This window comes from Taudactylus pleione, unplaced genomic scaffold (genome assembly GCF_031769625.1).
Source record: "Taudactylus pleione unplaced genomic scaffold, aTauple2 ptg000316l, whole genome shotgun sequence".
In the NCBI taxonomy this organism is placed as follows: Eukaryota; Metazoa; Chordata; class Amphibia; order Anura; family Myobatrachidae; genus Taudactylus; species Taudactylus pleione.
Genome location: NW_028284717.1, coordinates 7347310 through 7373498, shown reverse-complemented (window position 1 = coordinate 7373498; position 26189 = coordinate 7347310). Strand labels below are relative to the sequence as shown.

Below are 26189 nucleotides of genomic sequence, written 5' to 3'. Positions count from 1 at the left end.
GCTCATATTGCCACATGGCCTCCACTGCTTGTCTTGATCCCTGGCTGGTTATATTGTTACATGGCCTACATTACCTATCCTAATCCCTGGCTGGTCATATTGTCCCTGAACCTCCATTGTTGCCTATCGTGATCCCTGACTGGTGATATTGTCTCAGAACTTCCATTGTCAGTCCTGATGTCTCGTTAGTTATCTTGCCTCTGAACCTCTGTTGCCAACCATGACTACGGATTTATATTAACTTGCTTCATCAAATTGTAATTGGTTCACAGGTAACATGACAGCATATTAACTTCTAAGTAGGTTACAACTCCAGCTAAAGTAAATTACCTCAATTTCATCTTCATCAACTGTTCGGTCATACGTCCCTAATAGCTGCATCTCTGCGGCATTTCTTCGCCCTGATCCTTGATCTGTCCTCCGTCTTCCACCGGATCCTCTTGAAGACATTGAGCTAGAGGAACTAGGGTCTCGAGGATTATTTGATGAAGGGAATGTTGGTTTACAATATGGTAGGATGTCCTCTGTAGAAGAAAATATGAAACAATGAACACTGTAAAAACAGTAAGAATCCTACGCAACATCGAGAATGTATCTTACATTGCATTACGCTATAGTACACCACTCATGGATCTATTCACTAAGCCTTGGAGAGAGGACAAATATAAGTCCCAGCCAATCAGCTCCTAACTGTCAGTTTACAGGCTGTGTTTGAAAAATTACAGTTAGGAGCTGATTGGCTGGAACTTATAATTCTTCATTTTATAGCTCTCCAAGGCTTAGTGAATAGAGCGTTAGTCTCTATAGCTACACTATTAATTTAAACAAAGAATATTTTCTTGTCAAATATATTTGTACAGACTTTCTATAGTCATAGTACATAAAGCAAACCATAAGAGAACCATAGCAATTCATGGTGGCAGGTGCGATAACGAGCATTCTAACTGGTACTTATAGGTGAGTAGGGTAACCTGTATGCTACATAAAAGCCTAGTGCTTCTTCATTGCTGAAATGGTATGTTTCTACAGTACCTTTACTGCTAGGAAGGAGAAGATGCTACATTTCATCAAATAAAAGTACTTACAGATTAATCTACAGTTTTAGAAGCCTACTCGTACATAGAATTTAATCAACAACATTGGGGGGGGGGATTCTATAAATTGGAGCATGTAGAAGTTTTCAAAAGGAGCTTAGGAATAGCCTACAGTATATCTGGCATGACATAAGTGTAGAGTAACGGTGATGTAAAGTGTCTTCATTTCTAACATGGTGAGCGCCATATAATCAGTACTAATACCTGCCATGGAGGGGATGGCTGCATACAGATCCTACCATACAATACCTTGTAGCTGAGGATTCTTTGTTGGCGTGCCATCTCTCTTTCCTGGTTTCCCTCTTTTGAAATTTCCGTCCATTTGCTGCTCCACAGACTCTCTCCTTTCTCCGGAATGTGTCCGGACGTCTGCGTGCTGCCTGCTGTCCGCTCCATCCCTTCCTCTGTAGTTGACGCCTTTTCTTTCTGTAGGTCTATCTAGTCTTTGCTCTGCAGGAGCATACTTTTGAGGCATGCCAGAACGCATGTCTAGTTGTGCTTTGGGTGGCCCCGTTGGGGATTTAATGGCAGGAGGGGGCAGAGGTGGAGGTGGTAGATCTAAAGAAGATAAAATAGTAAAATTAAAAAAAAAATCTTACATTATTCTAAATATGGTGATGAACTATACAATTATGTCATCTGTCACATGACTTCACATTTATCAATGGAATATGGCTCTTAACGCTATAGCTAACATGATAATTCACTAGCCAAATCCTTATTTTGTGGTTTTTTATTTTATGTATTTTCAAAATTCTAAATGATTTTAATTAGAAGTTAAATGGAATTCTTAAGATAATGCATTCGGGTAGTGTAGTTTTACCTATCAGTGTCCTAGTTGTCAGTGCATGACGTATGCCAGGCTCGGGACCCCTTTGACTGTCCAGCTAGCATAGCATGCTGAAACTTATTCCACAGCTGCCCAAGAGCCACAGAGCCGGACGCTATTTATGGTCGTTCGTTCAGAAAAAAGGGGTGGCTATTCAAATGAACCGTTCGCTCTTTGCGGTCTGTTCACGCCTCTATGTCTGAACGAGCGAACAAAACTTGCAGTCTTTTTTTGGATAACTACGCCCCCTGGCCGCTCGCATCCTACGTCATGTCCACTATTTATTAGATTAATCGAGTACATCGACCAGCGTATGAACTGCTCGCTATTCTTGTGGTTGGTTTTTCCTACCACAAACATGCGAGCAGTTCTGACTATAAAATAACCCAGTGACGTGGTCAATGACGCTGCTGTAGTAATTATGCACACCCATAAAACGCCCGTTTTGACCTTTAAGCACGCCTGCGTTCGGATCTCCACTCCCCGTTTTCAAGCACCTTCCCCTGTTACCACCCACATACGCCTCCTCATGTCACTCAAAATAGCAGGCATTCGCTATTTAGCGAACAAACAATTTTCGGCCGCACTGACTGGATCGCGCATGCGTATTACGATCTGTACACATGCGCAGTTGGGCAAACATCGCTCGGAACGAACGAGCGGCCGCTTATGAGCGGCTCTGAATCAGGCCCTATGTTTCCCTCACTCTGGTATCATTCTTTGCGGCCATCAATGATTGGCGATCCATTGGCGGATCTGGGAAATTTAACATGTAAAAAATCCCTGACTCTGTAATTCCAACCATTTTCGGGTCAGGATCAGTAAATTGCGATTTTTCTACATGTTGAATATTCCCGATTCCTGGATCCCACTGACGACAGAGCAGGGACTTGCTGCAATAGCGGCTAGATGTTTTGGTCCCTTAATTTGTATCGGATCTTTGCCAGTACTGTTTAATTCACTTTCACTGATTAAAATTGCATTTTAACGTGGTATTTTTATTTCTCAAAGACCAAGTTCACTATTATTTTTTTTTTTATTTTGTATATTGATTACATCAAATACTTGTGCAACACCTACTGCAACTCTAACGTTCAGTAATCAAAAGTAATTTACTAAAGAGAGAATATAGTAATGCAATTAAGTTCTGTGGTACTTTGTTCATAAATTATGATGTTAAGTGGCTGCTCAATTTTGTACTGTACATCTACTGTGTAAAAAGGATTAATGTAAGAACACTAGTGACAGATAACTGATTCATTATGTGACTTCAAAAAAGAAAAACAAATACAGTATATACAGATATTACTACAAATAGAATAGTAATAATAATAATATAGACTGCAGCACATTTTCATACATATTTCATTGTTTGTACTACTGAGAACAGTAACAAGGTAACACACTGTATTTATAACGGATGTACTTACATTTCTTTTTACCTATTTCAAAGCAGTATTATTTACTTATTTATTAATTCATTCATTTATTTATCCCAAAATCACATAACGGTGCTTGTGTTTACACGTTTCCATGCTGGAACTTACAGTGCTATAACCACCCAGGCACACCTAATGGCCTCCTCAAACATTTTCTAATAAAGTCACACTTTCCGCTTTAATATGACTGCAAAAATACGTTTTTACCTCACTTTGTTTTGCAGTAACAAGGCCTGTTATATCTAAATGTGCATTAAAATGAATAAGCGCTAAATAAACTCCAAATAGCAGCTTCTAATCTGACATACATTTGCTATTTATACGTACATTATGGGATTACTAATTGAAGCACTGACATTAGGAAGGAACATAGTCTATTTGAGATGATATGCTGAATAAGATACAATTTATATTGATCACATATATCAAATTTACTGCTTTAATGCAGGACGCATTATAATATGCACTATGGCCTTGCAGCCTCTCTTTTATTCATTTTGTAAATGCTATGTAACAGTCAAGTGAATTAATTTATTATCTTCCAATTTTTTTTTTATTATTGGAGGCACGCTGTAAGATTTGGGTTACTTAGACATAATTAGTGGAAGGTAATTTAAAAAAAACATATGTACCCTCTCCACCCCTTTACCTCGCTCCACAACATGATATGCAACGGACGCACACACCCCTAGCTACGGCCCTGGCGTTATCTATACCAGTGACGTGCAGTGAGGTCAATGGCTGGAGACGGGTCTGAGTGCTGGGAGCCTTTCTCACCCCCTACTCACTGTGACTCTCCCCTCACTACACAAAGCTTCAGTGTCCATTGATTCTCCTACCTGCATCATTGTCTTCTCTTGCATTTGCTGACTGAGCTCCGATCTCTAAACACTGCAGTGCACTTCCTGGTCATATGACACATCCAAGGTGTCCATCAGTGCTCACGGCACGCCCCCCCATACTCAGGGGCATGCTTCTATTAGCTCTCTTTCTGTGCAGCTTACTGCCGTTGGTGTGGCCCCGCCCCCAGCTCTGCAAGCAGAAGCGAGTCTGAGCTGTTGCTGCCACATCACTCGTCTCCTTGCAGTCCCAGGGAGCTCTACAAAGCTGGTGAGTGTTAACTATAAAAATGCTTACAATAAACAAAGAAGATGTTTATGTTATACAGTAAATATCTTTGTATTATTCTAATCATTTTTATATCAAATCTCAGGAGTATGACAAGGGAGGCCCTGATCTATATGTGACAATGGGGAACCAGTGAAGCCAGAAATCTTGCTTGAGCCACCCCGTCAAACTACTGTGAACATTTTATTGTAACTTTCTGCAAACGATAAGCGGCAACACAGATTACTAATTAGTGCACAATTTATAGAAATATCCCTAAGGGTATTAATTAATTCTGCCCTTAAAATATGTGGAAACTACTGTTGCAATTGCCAGTAGCCGCTTGGGGTTCCATAGGTGGAAGTAAAGTGATCGGTCAAATAGTTACATGCTGGCGAAAAAAGAATCCTTATTGCCACGATATGTTGCGATAAGGATTCTTAACATTCTAGGGCTGGCTTCACATTTTACTACATTTATCCCTATGGGGGAGACTTATCAAAGCTTGGAAAGTGATAAAGTGGAAAGAGATAACATACCAACCAATCATCTGCTGTTATTTTCAAACACGGACTGTAAACTAACAGAAGCTGATTGGTCGGTACTTTATCTCTCTCCAAGCTTTGATAAATCCCCTCCCCCCCCCCCAAGTCTCTTACCATGCTTGTAAATTATGGGATACAAAGATTTTAAATAGTTTTTCTTTGTCCCAAGTGTTGCTTTTACTGCATATAGAATTTCCTGCCTTTACCCAGCAACTCCTACTAGTTCCAAGTGAAATATCCTCAAATCAGATACATTTGCAACATCTAAGTTGCAAGCTGCTAAGGAGCCTTGCTGTCCAGGTGTACCATCATGTTTGTGATCAGTGTCGTCCAATCTCGGATATTGGTTTCTGAATATATACTCCAGGTAATATACAGATAATGACGGTCACCTACTCATTCCAAAAATCATTTGTGTTCTCTGTGCTGGGAGATGTCATTTTTTTTTTTATCAAGTGTCTGATACTCAAAGACAGAATATAAAGAGCTGAAACCCCCTTGTGCAGCCGCTGATAAGAATCTAGAATATTAAGCTTTCATATGATAATGGGAAGTGATGCCCCTCTTTGAAAAATTGCTGACGGTAATGAAATTCTTAATCAGATTGTTGTTGCTGAGGAGGGGGGAGGCAGGGGACGCGCGTCCCTTCAGCAAATTTACTAAGGCTGACAAGATGACAAAAAAAATACTGAAACGTGCCGAACGCAAATTCTCCGAATAGCTCGCCACTTGTTATTTTTTTTTAAAAGAGGAAGAGAGGGGAAGAAATGTAGAGGTTTAATAAAACGTTGACCACCTGAGGCATTTTCATTAAGGGCTTTGCTCCTCAAACAACACCCCACCGCCTGTCTTTTATTTCTGCGCCCCCATGGGAATACGAGAATTACCTCTTCAGCAGGGGTCGATATTGTGTGTGAAGGCATGAAGTGAGATGATTAGAAGCTACAAGTTTATTTACACAACATTTGCTTGGAATAACACTTTAGATAATAGTTAAGACTGCCTCTTGTCAATACCTCTGGTAAAAAAAAAATAGCGATCGGAAACTGAAAGGTTTAAACAGGCCTCGGCCATTTTCCAGCTTTTTGAAATGTCAGGTCAGTATTTCATATGTGCCATTTCATTTGTGTGACTGAATATATTTTAAATATCGGCTGCCGATCATTTAATTGTTTGGCAAGAAAAATAAGACGTTTCTACAATATTCTGCGCTCCAAGGAATACACGATTTATGCACATGCTATTAGTACATCAACACATACTGAATTCACTGTTTGAAGGTTTGACACAGTTTATTGTTAAAAAATATACATAAATAATATCTGTAAGATCAATTTCCATGTCATTAATATGGCATTATCCCCCTTTACATTGTAAGCTCTCGCAGGCAGAGCCCCGCAGCCTGGGCGATGGCACCACACAAAACCCCCCATACCCCCAATGGGTTCAAAAGCAGGTGCTACTTCTGTGCGTTCTGTGGCAGCAAATGAAACTATGTTTATATAAAGTAGTATAGCGCTAAAATAACCAATGAATGGTAGATATATTATAGAGAAACTGATGTATAAAGTATATAAAATAACATTAATTACATATACATGAACAATGATAAAATCAATAAATATCTCATGGGAGCAAGAATAGAAAAAATATTTCAAATGATTCAGCTGCTAGGAGATCCCCTGATTGGATAACGGTTGGGACACCAGTATATCCTGGTATCACTTGCAATAAGGATTTTGTAGGCTTAGGTACAGCAAATATTCACCAAGTGAAAGTGTCTTAGAATGGCAGTCCAATTAGCAGATCACCGCAAAGGCAAGTTGAAATATTAGTATTCCATACATCTATATACAGTAGCTTTTGCATTTTTATTCTTCTTGTTTTGTTTGCACTCTTTCCTCTTACATACTTTGCTGCAAAACTATTGTGGATAATAATTAACACTTGTTTTATGAGGAATAACATTCTCTATTGCTGATTAGAAAACTATGAGCAGTCACCTTTGATATATATTCATTCCCTGTAGAAAAAACATGTCTCACTGTAACTTCTAATATCCCAGTGCAGGCTGACCAGGACAAGCTGCGGGTTTCCAGGTGCTGTAGAACTACAAGTCCCAACATGTGAGACCAGCTGGCATGTAGTGCGGGGGTCTGGTGATGCTGCACTAGCCTTTGCTATGCTCTCAAAATAGCAAAGCTGGAGCCACTTCAGAGCATGCAGTGTCCGGCACATGTGCTGCGTGGCAGAGGCCTAAGGACTGTTCTTTTGAAGGCAGAGAGTGGCCTTGGAGAGTTCTTCATCTCTGGGCTGCACATTCCGCACACCTTGTAGCAAAAGCAAAATTTGTGAGGGACCTTCTGAAAAGTGCCGATACACACAGCAGACCCCCACACACTCGGCATGTGTAAGGGGGGAATCGGTATGGAATCCCGGCTACCGCATGGCCGGCAGTTCGATTCCTGGCAGCGGCAGCCTGACAGATCAGCAGAGCCCGGCAGCGGAAACCCGACAGCGCTGGAAATCCCGATCGTCCACAGGTAAGTATAAACTAACCGAACCCCCTAACCCTAACCCTCCTTAGGGGTGCCTAACCCTAATCCCCCATCTAAGTGCCTAACCCCCCTTTCCCCTAGCCTAGCCCTCCCGAGGGGGGGGTGCCTAACCCTAAGTCCCCCCCGGGTGCCCTAAACCTAACCCTCCCCCCCCGCAGCTGTCCGCTCGCGGCGCCTGGCGTCGGGGAAACGACAGGCGTCTAGATATAGACGCCGGTCATTTATGCCACGCCGGGATAAAGCAGCTGGGAAGCCAGCTGTCGGTATTAAGGCAACCAGTTTCCCGACTACATACCGTAAGGGGGCAGCGCATGCACAGTGAAACCTTGTTTCAGCTTTCAGTTCTGTAAGTGAAAGGGCAAACGGAACTTCAATGTGCGCTCCCTTGTATATGATCAGCAGTGTGGGGGCTACTGCACTATAGGCATCTTTACCTGAGAAAATCATAGTGGCCACATGCAGGGGAATTTAGGATTGTGTTCTCTGAAATACTGAACTTCCCCTGGGCACATAGAGCTGAGGAGCTCATTCAGACAATCTCGCTATGATGCGAACGCTTGTAGCTGACCGATAGTTGCGATCTGAGCGTGCGTATGTATCGCATTGCTCATGCGCAGTCCACAGCGAGAGATCGGGAAGCGTACGCTCGCCCCACATACACAGCCCAGCTGAATGAGTGGCAGGTCAAGCCATTTTGTGGGTGGTGACAGGGGCAGGCCACCAGAAACGGGGGAGTGGAGGTGCGAACGCAGATGTGCCTGAGTGTTCCAACGCCGTTACAGAGGCATGCATAATTAACAGGCAGCGTCATTGTACACGTCACCTGGTTGAAATACACACTGAAGTGATCGCAGTGCTTGTGGCAGGGTATGGTCAACCATAAGCGCTGCGATCGCATCCGATGGTGCTCGATGTACCAATGGCTGGTGGGTGTCTGCATACACATAGTGATCGCACGCCAAGACATAGTGGGCGTGCTAATGCCTTGCTGTGCGATCGCCTGCCTTGCTGGGCGTACGCTGGGTTTGCATACGCATCAAGCGAGCGTTCGCATCTAACGAGAGGGTCTGAATGAGCTCCTCAGTCAGACCTGGAACTGAGTAAGCATCCTGGACCTAGAACTGATCCACAACTGAGATGAGGATGGATCATTCATATTAACTGTGGTGGTCCACGTTACCTAGTGTACTAAAATTAACATTCAGCACAATAATATTATGAAATTAATTGGTAAGGAATACATTTTTAAAATGAAAAATAAAAAAACACTATCATCAATTTATTTTGGTGTCTAATGCACACATATATCTCTTATGAGCTAATGGAATATTTTCAAAGAATTGATTTTAAATGTAAATCAATAGAACTGGTATCTAGTGTCAGCAGCTAAAGTGCATTAATGTTGATAAGAGCACTTTAAAAAATATTGCAGTCCACTTCAGCTATCTATCATTTGCTAAATTAAAATTGTTCATCATTGTGCGATCCATAGATTGATTTTAAATAATGCACACATTCCAATACAGACTGTCATTTTTGGCACTAATTACTAATTTAGCAAAATAAGCAGAATGCAACAAACTATCTTTATTCGAGGGTGGTTCAGTAAGTAAGGTAACAAGACCTCTTGTGTGTGTAATGTTCTATATTCATTCTAATTTCCCACCAGGCCACAACAGGTAGGACCACTGCTTCACCCCACGTCCATTAGACTGCACCTCCTGCAGTAGGGAAATCGCTGGAAAAATGGCAGCTGCGCCATTTTCCCGGTAACCTGCACATGTGTAGTAGACACTGGGAACAGACTAGTGTGCAGAGTTCACTGCTGCGGTCAATGAGTGGCCGGGCGCCATTGAGAGAGGAGAGGGGCCTCGGACGGGTCCCCACCTCTCTTAATGCGCCTCTGGCCTCATGTCAGTCATACTGTCCCAACATCAGTGGTAAGAAGGCAGGACATTGAGGTGCGTAGTGCAGGCTTGCCTACCCTCCTGATTTGGTTGGGAGCTTCCCGAATATCGGGTGCCGTTCCCAACCCCCCCGGAAAGGCATGCAAGCCTCCTGGCTGCCACCTGACCCCCCCGACTACAGCTAGAAATCCCCCGCAGCGGGAGGCCCGATGACGCCCGGAAGGAGGGAGCTGAATGTCGGCAACTATGGCGTAGTGTGATCAGATTTCTGCGTCTAAAAGGCACATCAGCAGCTGCAATTCATCGCTAACTTGTCGAGTTCTACGGTGATAACGTTATGTCACGGAAACAGGTTTGGGTTTGGTGCGCTGCCTCTGATAATAGCAGGACAGATGTTCAAGATGAGCAGCAATCCGGCCGGCCAAGTATGTCCACCACAGATGACAATTTGTGCCGCATTGAAGGTCTGATTCAAGAGGACAGACGCATTCGAGTTAATGATATTGCTGATGGACTGAACATTTCAGTGGGAACTTTGCACAATATCACTCATGAGCAACTGGGGTACAGGAAAAAGTGATCACACTGGTAACCAAGCAACTCACAGAAGTTCAAAAAACCAACATGATGGAATTGTCTGTCTGGTGTATCTGCCTGCGAAATGCTACGTTACAGTGTCAGCGGCTGTGGTACTGTAAGTAGCATTTCACATGCAGATACACCCACAGCAGCACACAGAATATAGGCATGCCGCATATCATTTTAATCAGCAGAAGCTGCTCGTGCGTCCTATCTACATCACTGTGAGAATAAGACGCGTTTGCAGGTAAAAAGTTGCACAAAAAGACGCTCTGCGCTACTGAGTCTTGCCACGGCCTGGTGTGACTTGAAGGGCTATTTAAAGTGCACGGAGGCTAGATGTATGAGGACACATCTGTATATTCACCTACATGAATCCTGAAATGATTACAAGGAAATTAATACTATTATAATTATTAATAAGAAGAACAATAATAATAATAATCCCATTGTGTAGTTGCTTGACCTGTCAACATTTATTTAATCAGTAGAATATTCTCATTGTTGAAATCCACTAGATGGCCAAAGCTTGTGGAGACCTGAAAATCACAGAACATCACACGAGCTTGTTGAACATCTCATTCCAAAACCTTATTATGAAGTAGATCGCCCCTTTTCTTCTATCACAGAATACTGGGAGGGCTTTCCACTAGATTTGTTGAACATGGCTGCAGAGATTTGCATCAATAATAACATTAGTGAGGTCAGGCACTGATATTAGGTAATAAGGCCTGGCTCGAAGTTGATGTTCCAAATCATTTGAGGAGTGTATAAGTATATCATTGTTTGAAGAGAGAGTTCCAATGTTCCAACCCAATGTTCTACTAGATTAAAAGAAGGGTTACACTCCTCTATGAGTCCTACGCTATGCCCTATGCCGTAGTTCCTGGATTCGTTTGTACTGTGACCTTTATAAAAAGTGAGTGCAGGCCTTTGGACCATTACTGTGTCAAACCTCATAGCTCTCAGACAGAGGCCCTGCCTCAGTCCCCTGTTACAGTGAGGGTGGAATGGAGGGAACAATCCTGGGAATCAGTTTGGGGGGTATAGCAGGGGGGTTTAAATCCCCTTCAACTGGGCGACTATTTTTTTTCTCAGCAGAACAATTCAGCCAAATGCCGCTGCATATTTATAGCTTAAAATGATTCATTATCGTAGTAAAATGTTCTAAAACACATTAAAAATAAATTAGGCCTCAAAGAATGAGAAACTTGGAAAAAGGGGAGAAAGACTAAATTCGTGGCATATGCAGGGAAATGACGGGACTGTAATAAAAGCCTAATTGCGTTGTATGTAAATGAGCCTCACCATCTGTGTAGACGTCTTTCCGTAGATGTCCTTGCTGGTGTTTCTGTCTTTTGGGTGGGCGGCTTTTCTGCATGACGGCAGTGCTCATGTTACTGTCGGTGGACACAGGGCTTGTAGGTCTGGGACAGTGCATTGCATGGAAGTGCCTGCGGCCTGCAAAGGGAGGACATGAGCTGTAAATAAACGGACTCTTACATGAAGCCATGATTACAAGATAAAATTGGATACATATTGCTATACTGAGCTATGACACAAATATAATACAGGATAGCTGTATTTACAGGGAGACAGGGAGTCTCAGGAACTGAGGTGTCTTCAGACCATAGACATCTTTGGATGCTGTGAATAGGTTAAGCAGCTGTACATAGATTAGACCAAGAGGAAGATTTATCACACCTTTGAGAGAGATAAAGGACCTCATTCAGACCCGCTCGCAAGCGCTGAGCGCTCGCAAGCAGGTCGATGTTTAGGCCCTGCGCACACGCAGCGGCCGTACTGCGCGTGTCCAAGCCCCGGAGCGAGAGAGAAATCCTCTAGCTCCGGAGCTCACTACAAAATGGGCGGCTGTCGATGTTGATCGCCAGCTCGACCCGTTTTGTAGGCGGGGCGGGGGGGGTGGTTTCACAAACGGAGGCGTTCCTTAAGGAATGTCTGCCGTTTTGTGGGCGGCCGCACTGACATCAGCAATGATGTCAGTGGGGAGCTTCCTGCTCGATCAGAGCAGGAAGCTCCCTGGGGCTTGCGGTTGCCGAGACCCAACCTTAGGGTCTCGTCGCAAGCCCCGATGGTCGGTCGCTAAAGCTGTGGGTGGTAGCCCACAGCTTAGCTAGCGACCAGGAGGCCGCACTTCAAAAGCCAAGCGGCCGCCCTCATTCAGAGCGACCGCTCGCATTTTGCGAGTGCCTCTGAATGAGGGCCAAAGTCCCCGCCAATCAGCACCTGTCATTTTAAATTCTGTTTGAGAAATTACAGTTAGGAGCTGATTGGTTGGTACTTTATCACTCTCTCCAAGGTTTGATACATCTCCCCCCTTAATGGGGGAAGAAGAGATAGGGGAGGAAGCTACAAATGAGAATGATAATAAACAGAAAATTGTCAGGCCCAAACAGCGCCCCCTGCCCTGTACCATGGCACAGGTCGCACTGCCCTAGCTACGGCCCTGTGTAGAGGTTAGGGAACATTTTTGCACTTGGTCGGAGAAGCAACTTAAGCATTTTTCTTTCATAGAGATGAGCTACGTTTTCAAAATAGATCTAAGTAATATTTATCTGATTCCACATTTGGGTGCAGAACTTAGCTTGTTCCTGTGGCTAAAATTGGCCTAAGTGCTCTGCGCGGAATATGCCAATCATTTTTGTTCCAAATGGATTTCTTCCCTATTGCAGTATATCTCTACAAAATCACAGAGCAGACGGAATTAACAATAGCTATAAAGTATACATTTCATGAAATGCAGAATTCAGTAATATAGGGGTAGATTTATAAACAGTTCTAAAAAAAAAAAAAAAATGTGGAGGTGTTGCCAACAGCAACCAATCATATTTCAGCTATCATTTTCTAGAATGTCGCTCAAAACATCCCCAGTGACTCGGATTGTGCCGAGCGTCTTTTCCACTCAAATGTGCGTCACAACGCGATGCAACAAAATCGCTTCGTGAGACTGCACTAATTAATTTGATATGCGACACTTCTGTGTAGAATCTGAGTCCGTATATGACATACTGTATGTACACAAATGCTGTGTGGCTGCAAATTCTTTTCACACCAAGTTCTGTTGTACAGATTCAGACTTACAGGGGTATTCAATATGGAGTGAAAAGTCATTTTTTGCGATAATTTCGCACCGATGACGTCATTTTCGCTGGTTTTGGTTTTACATTGTATTCAATTTCAAAGACTTTTCGCAGGTTCGAAAAGTCTTTGAAAAAAAAATGGGGATAACTTTTCACCACTGAATAGGTGGCGAAAAAAAAATGCAGAATTGGGGTTTAGGGGTGCAGGCTTAAAAAAAATAGCCTGCATCCCTGGGAATGTCATTTTAAAATAAACTGTGTCAAAAAAAAGTTTTAAAAAAAAATAGGGACACCCCAAAAAAATAATTTTAAATTTGGGGTGAAAAAAAAAAAAAGGGAAAAAAAGTGTTTAAAGATAGGGAAATAGGTTCAGGGCTATTCTGCAAGTATGCGGCAGGTGTATTCTAGAATAGGCTATTAGCGGCAGGAGCATATTTGCAGAATTTTTAAATAAAGACTTTAGGGACTTAAAAATATGCTAGTACCCATTTTCATGTACCCCAAATTTGATGGGACCACTAAAAAAAACGAAAAAAATAACCTAAGTACTCTTCTGCATCACTTCTTCAATGTCGGGAAAAAACACCTGCAGCTGCTATTTAAATCCCCGACTTTCGTTTTTACAGTTTTAGGGGGTTCCTATAATTTATTCCAGGAAAATTCGTATTTTTTCGCAGATCCCACTTCGCAGGTTCCCGTTTTCATAGCTCTTATATTGAATACGGGGATAAAGCGAGCGTGCGCACGATACTTTATCCCTGGAAAATCTCCGATGTGGAGCGAAAAGTCCAGCATGGACTTTTCGCTCCCATATTGAATACCCCTCTTTGTAGCACACAGATATACAAGGGTTGCATATCAAATTAATCAGTGCATTCTCGTAAAGCGGTTTTGACGCATCACACTGTTACTAAGACACACATTCAAGCAAAAAAGACACATAAAAGATGCTACACCGCTCTGGGCAGCTCACTTGCTCCAGGCATTTCGCACCACATGGTGTTTTGAAGCTAGGTATATGAGGAAACATCTGTATAACTACAATAGGAAACGATTTGGGAAAACTGGTGCCCACAGTTATGCACCAGGGATGTGCAGTCAAGGCAGAGCCTCCACTGTCATACTCCTGAGATTTGATATAATAATGATTAGAATAATACAAAGATGATATTTATAACATATAAACATCTTCTTTGTTTATTGTAATCATTTTTATAGTTAACACTCACCAGCTTTGTGGAGCTCCCTGGGACTGCAGGGAGATGAGGCAACAACAGCTCAGCCTCGTTTCTGTATGGTCAGACACTATTTGCAGAGCTGGGGGCGTGGCCACACCACGGACAGTAAGCTGCACAGAAAGAGACCTAATAGAGGCATGCCTCTGAGTATTGGGGTTGTGCATTGAGCACTGATGGACACCTTGGATGTGTCATGTGACCAGGAATTGCACTGCATAGATTGGAGCTCAGTCACAGAAGACACAGTGATACAGGTAGGAGAATCAATGGACACTGAAGCTTAGTGTAGTGAGGGGAGAGTTACAGTGAGTAGAGAGTGACAGGGCCGTAACTAGGGGTGTGCGAGTGGTGCGACCGCACAGAGTGCAGAGCTCTGTGGGCAGCACCACCGCTCACTGACAGTTCCTGCAACTAGCTAGCAGGGTGCCTGTAACGGCACGCTGCTGCCAGAATCTCTGCAGCAGTGCCGCCAGGAACGTCCTTAGGATCACAACACTGCCCTAGCAGCCCGAGGATGCTCCGGGCATTACTGCAATCACCCCCTCCCGAGGCCTGGTGCAGGCCATGCCCCCTCCGCATGACGTCATATGAAGGGGGCGTGGCCTGTGCCGGGAGCAGTAACTACGGCACTGCGGGGTGAGTCAGGCTCTGAGTACTCAAACCCATCTCCATGTGTGCCTGCCCAGCCAGCCATTGGCCTCACTGCACGTTACTGTTTTGCACCGGGTAAAATTAGACATTTTGGAAGGTACAGCAGCAAGTTAGATAAAAAAATATACCTAAAATTCTGCACAGGAAAACCATCATAAGAAAACAATAAATAGTTAAATCAATTTGGTGAGTGGATTAAGGCAATCATGACATCTAAGCAATCCTAAATGTGATAATTGGGAGTACTGGTCATTTTCAACCAATGAAATTGGGTGACCAAATCACAGTGTGTGGGCAGCTTATGATTGTTAGTAAAAAATTACAGACAATGACTTCAGCTACTGCATGTAAATACTAAAAAAAAAACACACAAATTTGATGAAAGTGCGTCTTCAAAAAACTTAATTAGTAGCACTTTTTCAGAAATTTTGCCCCAATCTCAGCAGCTATAGTGTCTAGTCCAAATAATATGCAACTTTCTAAAATATAAGCATTTCACAGAAAAAAATAAAATAATACGTGCATAAAACGTACCGCCTGCTACGTCCTGCATTTGGTGTCGCGCTACTTTTAATCCAGCATATTCGGCGGCGGCTGCAACGGCCTGTGCAAAGTCAGCATCTGTGAAGAAGGACCCATCAGAAGAACTGACACTAGATCGCCCGCTGGAGACATTGTCTTCTTCAGAGGCAGAGCCCCATCCATTGATCATAGATCCAGTGACGGAGCTTTCCAAGTCTCCAACGCTGGAGGCAGGGGTCTGCTCCAAGCCGCGTAGTAGCAGTCTGCGGCTCTGCATCTTTGCAACCTCCATTTCATCCCCTTCTTCTTCTGGAACATCTGTATCCATATCAGAGACGATTGGTCCAGAAATGTACCCATATGTATGAGGTGGAGATATAGGTCTGGGGGGTGGAGGAGGACTTATTTGATGTCGTCTATATAAGTAAAAAAAATAAGCATGTAAGGTCAACAACATATTGTAGCTGATTTTAGAGTATTGCCTCCTGCAGACACTCAGGAGAACCATTGTGTGGTCTGGACTAATATTCAGTAACTAATGGCATCGTGGAGGCATAATGCACTTTGTGTCTTGCTCGCATGAATAATGGTTCAGACTTCAAAATGGCTGCCACCATGGTACAGTATGTACACATTAATGGGTAACTAACTTTGGTGTTTTTATCAAGTATGGCAAATTAACCTTCGTGCAAGTCCCAAACCTTAGGAGCTTTGCAACAGACAGAGATAAAATCTGGATTGTATGCAAATATTGCTATTGTGTATGTCTAAAGTAAATGCAACTTTATTCAAAACACTGTCACAAATCTTGAAAGTTTGAAACCTTAAGATGCCAAGTTATTTTCAAATGGATTTCTATTCTAGATTATGATCAGATGAAAGAGATTGTGTTGCTACCATCCTTTCTGGATATATACTGCATAAAGTAGTTGGCTAACGTTACTGCAACAATCGTAAGCAATAAGTAATATTGCTCAAAGGTGTAAATTCTCATAACAGCACAGCACCTAATCAGATATTTGCTCTCGTTGTGTAACCTACACTAGATAGATAAAAGCTAAATGTTGATTGGTTGCTATAGTTTCTTTTGAAGATTTACACCTTTTGGCCTTGTTATTAAATGACCTTCAGTGGCGGTAGACTAGAGATGTGCGCTACCCCCATGTTTTGATTTAGGCAAATCCACCCTCAAATGTTATGGTTTTGGCAAAACCACCCTCCAGTGTTATGGTTCAGATTCGTTTTTGATTTTTTTAAAATTGATAAAAATATCTAAAATCATGTCATTTTCACCTGTTTACATGGTATACAATCGGGAAGCCAACTGCCTTAATACCGGCAGCTGGCTTCCCGACTGTCATATCCCAGCGAGGGTGAAATGCCGGGCATCTATATCAAGACGCCTGTCATTTCCCCGACGCCGGGAGACAGGTGCCCGGCATCCCGATCGAAGGGATGCCCGACGCCGCGACCGGACAGCCGTGGGGAGGGGGGGGTTAGGTTTAGAGCACCCGGGGGGGGGACTTAGGGTTAGGCACCCCCCCGGGAGGGTTAGGGATAGGCCAGGGGGAGGGAGGGTTAGGGTTAGGCACCCCCCCGGGGGACTTAGGTGTAGGCAGCGGGGAAGGGCGGGGGTTAGGGTTAGGCACTTAGAGGGGGGATTAGGGTTAGGCACAGGGGGGGAGGTTAGGGTTAGGCACCCCTAAGGAGGGTTAGGGGGGTTAGGTTAGTATATACTTACCTTAGGACGATCGGGATTTCCAGCGCTGTCGGGCTTCCACTGCCGGGCTCTGCTGGTTTGTCGGGCTGCCGCTGCTGGGATTCGAACTCCCAGCCATGCGGCAGCCGGGATATCATACCGATTCCGTTTACATTCATCTAAAACTCGAGATTTTGTTTTTAAATCTGAGTTCCGAAGCCGGGATTCCGTTATACTTGGAACAATTTGACTCAGAAACCCCTAAGTTCAGGTGTGTTTGGTTTACGAAAACCCAACTGCACATCTCTACGGTAAACATGCTAAACTCCTTGCACAAAATTCCACTGTACTGGTTACATAGAGGATAATACTCAATAGGAATTAGAGAATAATACTCAATAGGAATCATTGTATACCAGTGACTGATATAATAACATTCACCAGAAAGAATAAAATAGTTATCTATTCCATAGAAACGTAGAATTTGACGGCAGATAAGAACCACTTGGCCCATCTAGTCTGCCCTTCAATTCCCCTGCATTAGGTAAATAAAAAATACTCATAAATGCAATATTTAAAAAACAGCAGGTATTTTTGACTGTCCTAATTCATTTTGTGTTTATTAAAATAAAAAATGAAGTAGGACGTGAAGACATGGATTTCTTGTAGAAGCTGAATCTTAAACTAGAACTCAGTACATACTAAAGAATACGATAAAGCCTAATGATACGTTACATTCTGTACCGACATAAACTCTGAAACCAAATTAATCAATGTACAGAAATGAATTTACTAATAAGAGACTTGGCAAGGAGTCGCTACAACTATTATTATAACAATGTATTTAGAACGCACATTTTTATAACGTTTGAATGCAGGGAGCTGGGGATAATATTGTTATTTTTGGCACTTTCTAAATCCTTCATAGTTCTCATGCACTTAACTCCTTCTCTGGCCTCTGCTTCAGTTACTAAATGGATCGTTATATTTGCTGGTACACCTGCTCTTAGACAGGAGCCCTATGGTGCTATGTATACAGATCTGTCCACATTCGCCTCTGATAAAATCGCGCCAAAAAGTCCTGTTTGGTGCACCATGGACTTGATTTAGCCGCGCCGAGTGTCTTTTTCCTTAAATATGTGTCTTATTCACATCGCTAATGCGACAAAAGTACAATGCACAGACTATTGGAGCTAGCAGCACATTTAATAAGCCACAAATCTTGGTACCAAAGGACAAAAGACAGGTCCGATATGAGCGGCCGTGCCATGCCTGCCGCCACGTATCATTATGCTTAATCTGCAAAATGATGCACGCCTAACAGCAATTGCTATGTGACAACAGTACTAATCTAGTGTCTCTGGTACACTATAAGCATCTTTATGTCCGGCTAGCATGCAACCAAAATGGACAATTTTGGAAAAAGTACACATCGCTGCATATGGTGGAGCATCAAAGTTGCGCCAAACATCTCACGCCGTACGGACATATCTGGAAGTCAGATATATTTTAGAAAGTGGCTATTGACTTGGTGTCTCTTTAAAGGAACACATCATAGAGATCCCCTAGCGCCAAAGGTCTGGTAAATGCAGCGCAGCAGTTTATTGAACTGACCAATAAATAGCACCATGATGTGTCTGTAGATACGTATGGTATATGGGTAACTTTTTATGTTCATTATACTATATGTGTTATGTGTGTACCAATGTGTGCATTAAATACAGTGGCAGAACTGTGGGAAACAATCGAGGCAGCTGCCGCCGGGCTCTAGCCCTGAAGGGGGCACCTCCTCCATTGTCCCGTTCCATCAGTGTCTTTCCTGCTGTAAATAAGGAGCCGCTGAGCGGAGCCAGAGCGCCGGTCAGCATCAGCTGTGCTCTGCTCTGGTCGATCGCGATCCTGAGCCTGACTGAGTAGCTGAGATACAGTAGTTCAGGGGCGTGCAGAGAGGAGGACAGAGAGGCTATCACTGTGTGTGAGCTCTTACCCGCATCCTCCATCTCTCCCCCGTAGAATGCTCCAATGCCTCCCCGATGTCCAGTTCCTGCCTGCTTGAGGTGCTAAAGGTTAGTGGTGATAGAGGGGCCCACAGTCCGGGTAGCAGTCAGTGCTGTCCAGTCCAGCTAGCACTGTCCTCTATTACACGGGGGCCTGCCATTGCCTCAGGCTGCGTCAGAGTAAGCTGCCTGTTTGACTCTGCAGCCGGATCTGATTCCAGTTGAGCACCAATATCTCCCGGTGGCGGCAGTCCAGAAGCGTGGTTTTGATATAATTGGAAAGGTGAGATTCTCAGCTTTCAGAAGGTACCACTGTTGAGGTGCTGAGGGTGCAGGATCTGGTTCGGAACTGGGGTCAAAGGTGAGCTCCCCTCTCCTGCTGCAGACTCCTAACACCCCGCCTTTCAAAGCCTCTAGTTTAGCTTCTGACAGACTACAGGAGCTGATTTTAGGCTTGAAAATTAGAGGGCATACAGGCTACTGGGTGGTGCTTTCAGCTTGTCCCCAACCCCCAGGGAACCTGAGATATCGGGGTTCAAATTTACTGATGATTTGTAACCAATAGCCCTTCTGGAAGCTCAAGATACCCCTCGGTTGAAACCCTATAACTCCGATCTACACAAGCTACTGGAGCCGGTTCTTAGCTTGCTATGTAGAGGAGACTCTGGGCTATCAGGAGGTTATTCAAGCGTGTCCACAGCCCCCAGGAAACGAGAGATATTGGCGTTCGTAGTTACTGGTAAGGTGCCCTGGGAGTAGCGGCAGAGTGGGTGAAGTCTTTCACATTTCCGAAAAGCTGAATCTGCAATAAGAGCAGCTTTTCGGAAGTGATCATTAAGTAAAGGAAGCATGATGAATGCCTCCAAAATTCACTTTGAACGCGCAGGTTGAAAACATAATTAACAATGGAGTCAGCTACTGCGGGGCTCCAGCCCCAAGTGTGTGCATTTGTTTAGGGCAGACTAGATGGGCCAAGTAGTCCTTTTGCATAACTAGAAATCAGGTTTAAATTTGTTTACAAAGTCCAAGAGACGGCAAAGGAGGGGAGGGGGCACCAACATTTATCTTGCCTCTGGGCAATTAGGATGAAGTTACGCCACTGATTAAAGATATATTATTATGATTTTGATCATGGAACTCCTCGTTGACTATTTATATCCTTCTATATATGGGTTACATACAGCATGTGATATATAATGGCGTACAATGAGTTCTTCAAGGAGAAAAGAAAGAATATTGGTTTATTAAACAATCACACACTTCCCAACCTTGCTGATTAAAAAATATTCCCCAGCCACCAACCACCCAGCCACATCCACATCCCTGTATGACCACACCCGATAAGTACCAGTCCAGCCCTTTTGTCTAGTATAAAACTGGATTACTTGTGGCTAAATATGGTTATTGATGCCTCATATTGATTTTACCTTCTTTCAAGCTGATGCTGAACGAGACCTATATCCTCCTGACAATCCTGAAGCATTGGTTGGAGCTCCTCCTGAGGTGACGGAGTAAGGGTGGCAGTGGACTGGTGGCTATAGGACACAGCGGCTGGGGAAGAAGCAGCTCCTCTTATTGGTGGTGTAGGACCTCTTTCATCTTCTTCTTCTAACTCATCTTGCTGGAGATACATTCTTGTTGGTGGCATTGGACAATGTACTTCTCTGTCATAGCTGGTAAGATAATTGGAACAAAAATGGATTCTCTTATGTGTTTTCAGGCTTCATTGATATTAGGTGGAAATGTCATGTATACAAATAAGAAAAAAATATATATTTAAGCCCTTTTCCATAGTGGGGAGTCTGTTGAGGTACCCCCATCATTACCAAAACCTCAATGGTATTTATCTAACAAGGATTGATTATTTCCAGGTTGAATACAGATAATGATTTTTACCTACTTCTATTTTATCTTTCGGTAATGGATTGTTCCTAGTGGTACTGTCAATCTTTTTCTAGACTATAATCAAAGTGTTGTTTTAAATGACATTGTATAAATGTGTCTTTTGGACGACGGTGACAATAATGGGAAACAGTTTTAAGTTCTGGCAGTAATATTTACTAAAGGTTGATTTTGGTCGATTTTGTATTTCAGGGTCTAAATCACACATTTACTAACAGATAATTTTTGACATAATTTTTTTAAATAATGTCAAAAATGATCTGTTAGCAAATGTGTGACTTAGGGGTGTATTTACTGAAAGTCGATTTTTGGCCGATTTTGTGTTTCAGGGTCTAAATCACATATTCACTTAGAGATGATTTTTTGACATTGTTTAAAAAAAAAGATGTAAAAAATCATCTGTTAGTAAAGTTGTGATTCAGACCCTGAAACACAAAATCGACCCAACATCGACCAAATCGACTTTTAGTAAATATACCCACTGGTGCCTATAGTAATTTAAGCAGCTGTCACTAGTTCCAGAATTCTAAAGGTAACTATCACCTCGTATGTAACCTATAGACTTTTGGGCTCTAGACAGTTATCATTGATTATCCCATGAAGTGGCAGATTGGCATTTCTTCTCAAACCCCCAGGCTGTCCATCAGCAGTACAGAAGCTGTCCAGCAGAGGTCTCTCATAATAACTATAGCACTGAGCAAACGGAAGGGAGGGGGGCCTTACCTCTCATCCACTGACAAAGTATAGTCTTCACCAGCTCCATGTGGCGGTGGATGTGCCGGAGGTGGTGGCAACAGATCCGCCCAGTTCATGCCAGCCTGTTTAGACCCCTTAGGGACACGTGTTCCCTTTTTGTGACCTTGGCTACCTGCAAGAGTATGGAGGACACTAAGTATAAAAGGATAACTCTTTACTGGAAGTAATTTTATTTTTTTTCGCGATTATGTCACTGTTATAAAAATAAATATGTAAAAAAAAATAATAATTTGAAAATAGACATAATTTACCCACATACATTACGTTAATAGCTAATAAATACCTTAGATGCAATAAAGTCACAAATTAATTTTACAAGCAGCACCATTTAGAGTGATCTTCCCCTAGCGATTAATTGCATTATAGATTATCATCTAAAACAAATGAGCTGTAGACATATTTTTTCAAGTGCTTTTTTTTTACTATTTAATTGCTGCAAACTAAAATACAATACGATCTTGATGTGATCTATTAACGTTTCACTGTTGCATTAAGTCGCTGAATATATATCGTTTGTAACTGTCTTAAAAATAGTTTTAAGCTAAATTAAATTATTTGTTTTAGTTAGGAAAGCAGTAGAAGACGGGCATTTAGTCATATAGAAAAGGGAAGCATGCCCTCTGTAGAAATAACATTTACATTACATCTTGGGTTATAATAACGGTGGTTAAGGCTGTAATGTGAGGCTATCGGAGGCCGGCCTATCGATTGTCCAGTCAATGCATACCCATGCAAGGATTATTATTTATTATTACCAGTTATTTATATAGCGCACACATATTCCGCAGCGCTTTACAGACAATATTTGGCCATTCACATCAGTCCCTGCCCCAGTGGAGCTTACACTCTATATTCCCTACCACATGTGCACACACATACACACTATGGGTAATTTTGTTAGGAGCCAATTAACCTACCAGTATATTTTTGGAGTGTGGGAGGAAACCGGAGTACCCGGGGGAAACCCACGCAAGCACAGGGAGAATATACAAACTCCACACAGTTAGGGCCGTAGTGGGTTTCAAACCAACGACCTCAGTGCTGTGAGGCAGTAATGCTACCATTACACCGTCTGTGCTGCTGGTGTAAGCAACTCGCTTCGCCTGTCAGAGGGTGGCGGTTTATGCCAAGGCTTACCTCCACATCACCTAGCAGAACAGCCTGAGGGTTATCGACTATCATTGCTAAAATATGCAAATGTTCAAAGAAAAAATATCAAACCGCCAATCAGAATTCAGCTTGCGTCTATGCTTAGCGCTAGCTGTGGCAAAATGAAGCACAAATCTAATTTTACAGCAGAATGGTCCTCGATACAATGTTCAAGTTGTACCTTTGCTTTGCTGTTCCATGGTATGACCATATTGTACTCTCCAAGGCTCAAGGTGGTAATACTTATCCTAAACCAAAAAATTCCTTTACATACAGTAGTTGGGGACAGTTGGGAGGTAGGATCCATATTCACAACTTTGGGGCTGATTCAGACCCGCAGGCAATAGCGATGTTAATGGATTAGAGCAAACTTTCTGCTACTGCGCTTGTATGAAAATCCCTAAAAACTCCTAAAAGGTATATTTACTGAAGTACGGGTTTATAGAAGTGGAGATGTTGCCCATAGCACCCAATCAGATTCTACTTATCATTCATCTAGCACCTTCTAGAAGATAATAGCTAGAATCTGAATCGGTTGCTGTAGGCAGCATCTCCACTTCTAAAAACCTGCACTTTAGTAAATATACCCCTAAAGGGCGCATGAGTGCCACAGTGCGATTGAGACATGCGGTGTCAGAAATGTATTAGAAATCTGCGGGGCGTTCCTGGGCAGTGACTGGGAGGTGGCTAAACAGACGCGCTGAGATGGTACATCTTGTGGGCGTGTTATGGGAGTGGACGCAGGCGAGTCGCTGAAGAGTGCGAACACGGGTGCTCAATCGTTCACATTGGAGGCCACACCCTGATGGAAAATCTGCACCTGCCGTAGGCTAGTGTGGGTTTTTGATGGTGCGACCGATGGGGACGTATTACAGTGTCTACGGATGCTCAAAGTGGGCGTCTCAGTCCTTGCACAGTCATACGCACGGATGTACAACAGGGAAGAGCTTCGTAGCAGCATCTGCAGGCGCCGGCGTCCACCTCTGATTTAGGCCCTTTATCTCAAATACCGTCTGCTCAGATAACTTTTAGCTGTATGTTTGTGAATAATGTTAGTATCTTTTTTTCTTTTATATTATATATAACAGCTTTAATTCTAGATTTAGCAGCTCCTGAAATTGACAGTGGAACATAAGTTTCCTTAAACTCCTCAATTAACGTGGTGAGAGAACACAAATTTATACCCGGTATATAAGGACCAACGTGGAAGACCAGTCGGTTATTATAATTATACCCGCATTGTGAGTACACTATTAGCGAATTAAAACGCACAATTCAAGAAAAAGTATGTAAGCTGTGGTAAAAGGCAAAATACACTTCTCTTATACAAGTGACTCGCGACACACATTGTTAATTATACTTAATCTGCGGACGGATTTGAAGAGCAGCACACAAGCGGCTGCGCAATTCCGTCCATCAGACGCTTCCTTACTGTATTGCCATCGTAGCACTGCGACCAACGTCGCAGGCTGGGATCGCCGTCACAACCATCGTGAAACGCCCCCGTATCTGGGAATGGTGACCACACAAACGCCCCAGAATGTCAATCATGCTACGAATTGGGGGATGGGGGGTGGGGAGGGGAGTCTGCGAGCGCAATCGCAGGACCTGTTCTACACATGCACAAAACAGGTCATGCACAGGCACAGATCCCTCAACATCGGAGATGTACGTTAATTATTGGATTAACGTTCATCTCTGTATCGGGCCCTTAGTGCTGTATTAGCGACTTAGCTAGTGAATTAGGACGCAAAATTTGGGAATAATTACTAAAGCATAGAAATCGCTACCTATGGAGGAGCGTCTACGTCGCGCTATGGCGCAAATAGGACAGATGCAGTGGCGTCCTTCCCCGCCATGACACTCGGTGTAGGGAGGGATGCCATGCGCGCGGCACAGAAAAGGGGCATGGCCTCACTAACATGGGGCGTCACCTCGTGGCCGAACCCCGGCCCATGTCGTGGGTATCATCACTGGGGTGGTGGGGGGTGCCGGAAGTGCAGAGTGCTGGCTCCTTCACTGCGACAGGAGCCGGAGTGCTGCACTTAATGTTACAGTGCAGCACCCAGCTCCTGTCACTGAGGGGGTGCCAGCACCTTGGTGTCACCCCTTGGCAGGTGACACCCGGGTGCGGCCCGCACCCCCCTTGTGACGCCACCGGATAGATGTATGAGGACACGTGTATATTCGGTGTCACACATGCTACTGAAACCAACTACAAGATCTAGGATCCAGTCATTTTGTTTACCAGCCTGAGGCTAAACTATGGGACATTTTATTATTATGAAATTTTATATCTTAAATTTGAAATACTGGCTATTTATTTCCATGTATAGTTTTCCCCATCTACTATTATTAGCTAGACAAGCATACAAACAGTTACCTGATGTGCTACTTCCATGATCCGAGCTATTGTACGATCCGCCAGTATTCTGCTCATGGGACTGGTTGTAGGGGATAGTGGCTGGCATAGTGTCTGAGGCTCGGTAATCTAAAATACAAATACATTAAATAACATGGTGGACAGGTAATGAAGGGCTCCATTATTGGTTTGCCAAGAGGAAATATAGCTTAACAATAATTAGGATTTAACACATAAGATTCTTCACAAGAAAACCCTTATTTTAAAGATAACTTCAGTTTTAGGAGGAACTCCAACTTTAGATGGTGTTGTCTTTGACTGTAGACAGATTTGTGCCCTTAGCTATGACAGTAGATCTATGTTTATTTCTTTTGTTTCCAATACACAATCTTATCTGTTGTCAATGAAAAAAAAACACATCTGCCTAGAAGGTAAAAAAGTTAAAAACTAGTTCCTCTTAAAAATGAGTGCAAATGCCACGTTGTTTAACCTGCAATGGTAACGTGAAGAAATATTCATGGTGTAGTGTTCTTAGATATTATAATAAACAATGTAGAATGTTGGCTATCTGTAGATATAGATTGTTTTTCAAAATAAGCAATATTTCACTGTGTTGTTCCATCCATACTTGTAGTTGATTAAACAGGCTATTACTAAGTGTGATAAATACAATGAACTGCAGGGGCAAATGCAGGACTTCTAGAGGGATGCAGTCAGGAAGCCGACGGTCTAAATGCCGACCGCCGGCTTCCCG

The 26189-nt window shown here is 43.1% G+C and overlaps 1 protein-coding gene across 1 annotated transcript in view; it reads right to left on the bottom strand.

The window, feature by feature from the left end:
• ROBO1 (roundabout guidance receptor 1) overlaps positions 1-26189 on the bottom strand; it is a 607752-nt gene that overhangs the window by 5547 nt on the left and 576016 nt on the right. The window contains exons 22-28 of the mRNA XM_088442732.1: positions 25457-25564; positions 21892-22036; positions 20694-20939; positions 15583-15986; positions 11367-11519; positions 1344-1652; positions 331-524 (exon numbers count right to left, since the gene is read on the bottom strand). Of these exons, the coding sequence (XP_088298858.1) occupies positions 331-524; positions 1344-1652; positions 11367-11519; positions 15583-15986; positions 20694-20939; positions 21892-22036; positions 25457-25564 (1559 nt within the window). The remainder of the gene's footprint in view (positions 1-330; positions 525-1343; positions 1653-11366; positions 11520-15582; positions 15987-20693; positions 20940-21891; positions 22037-25456; positions 25565-26189) is intronic.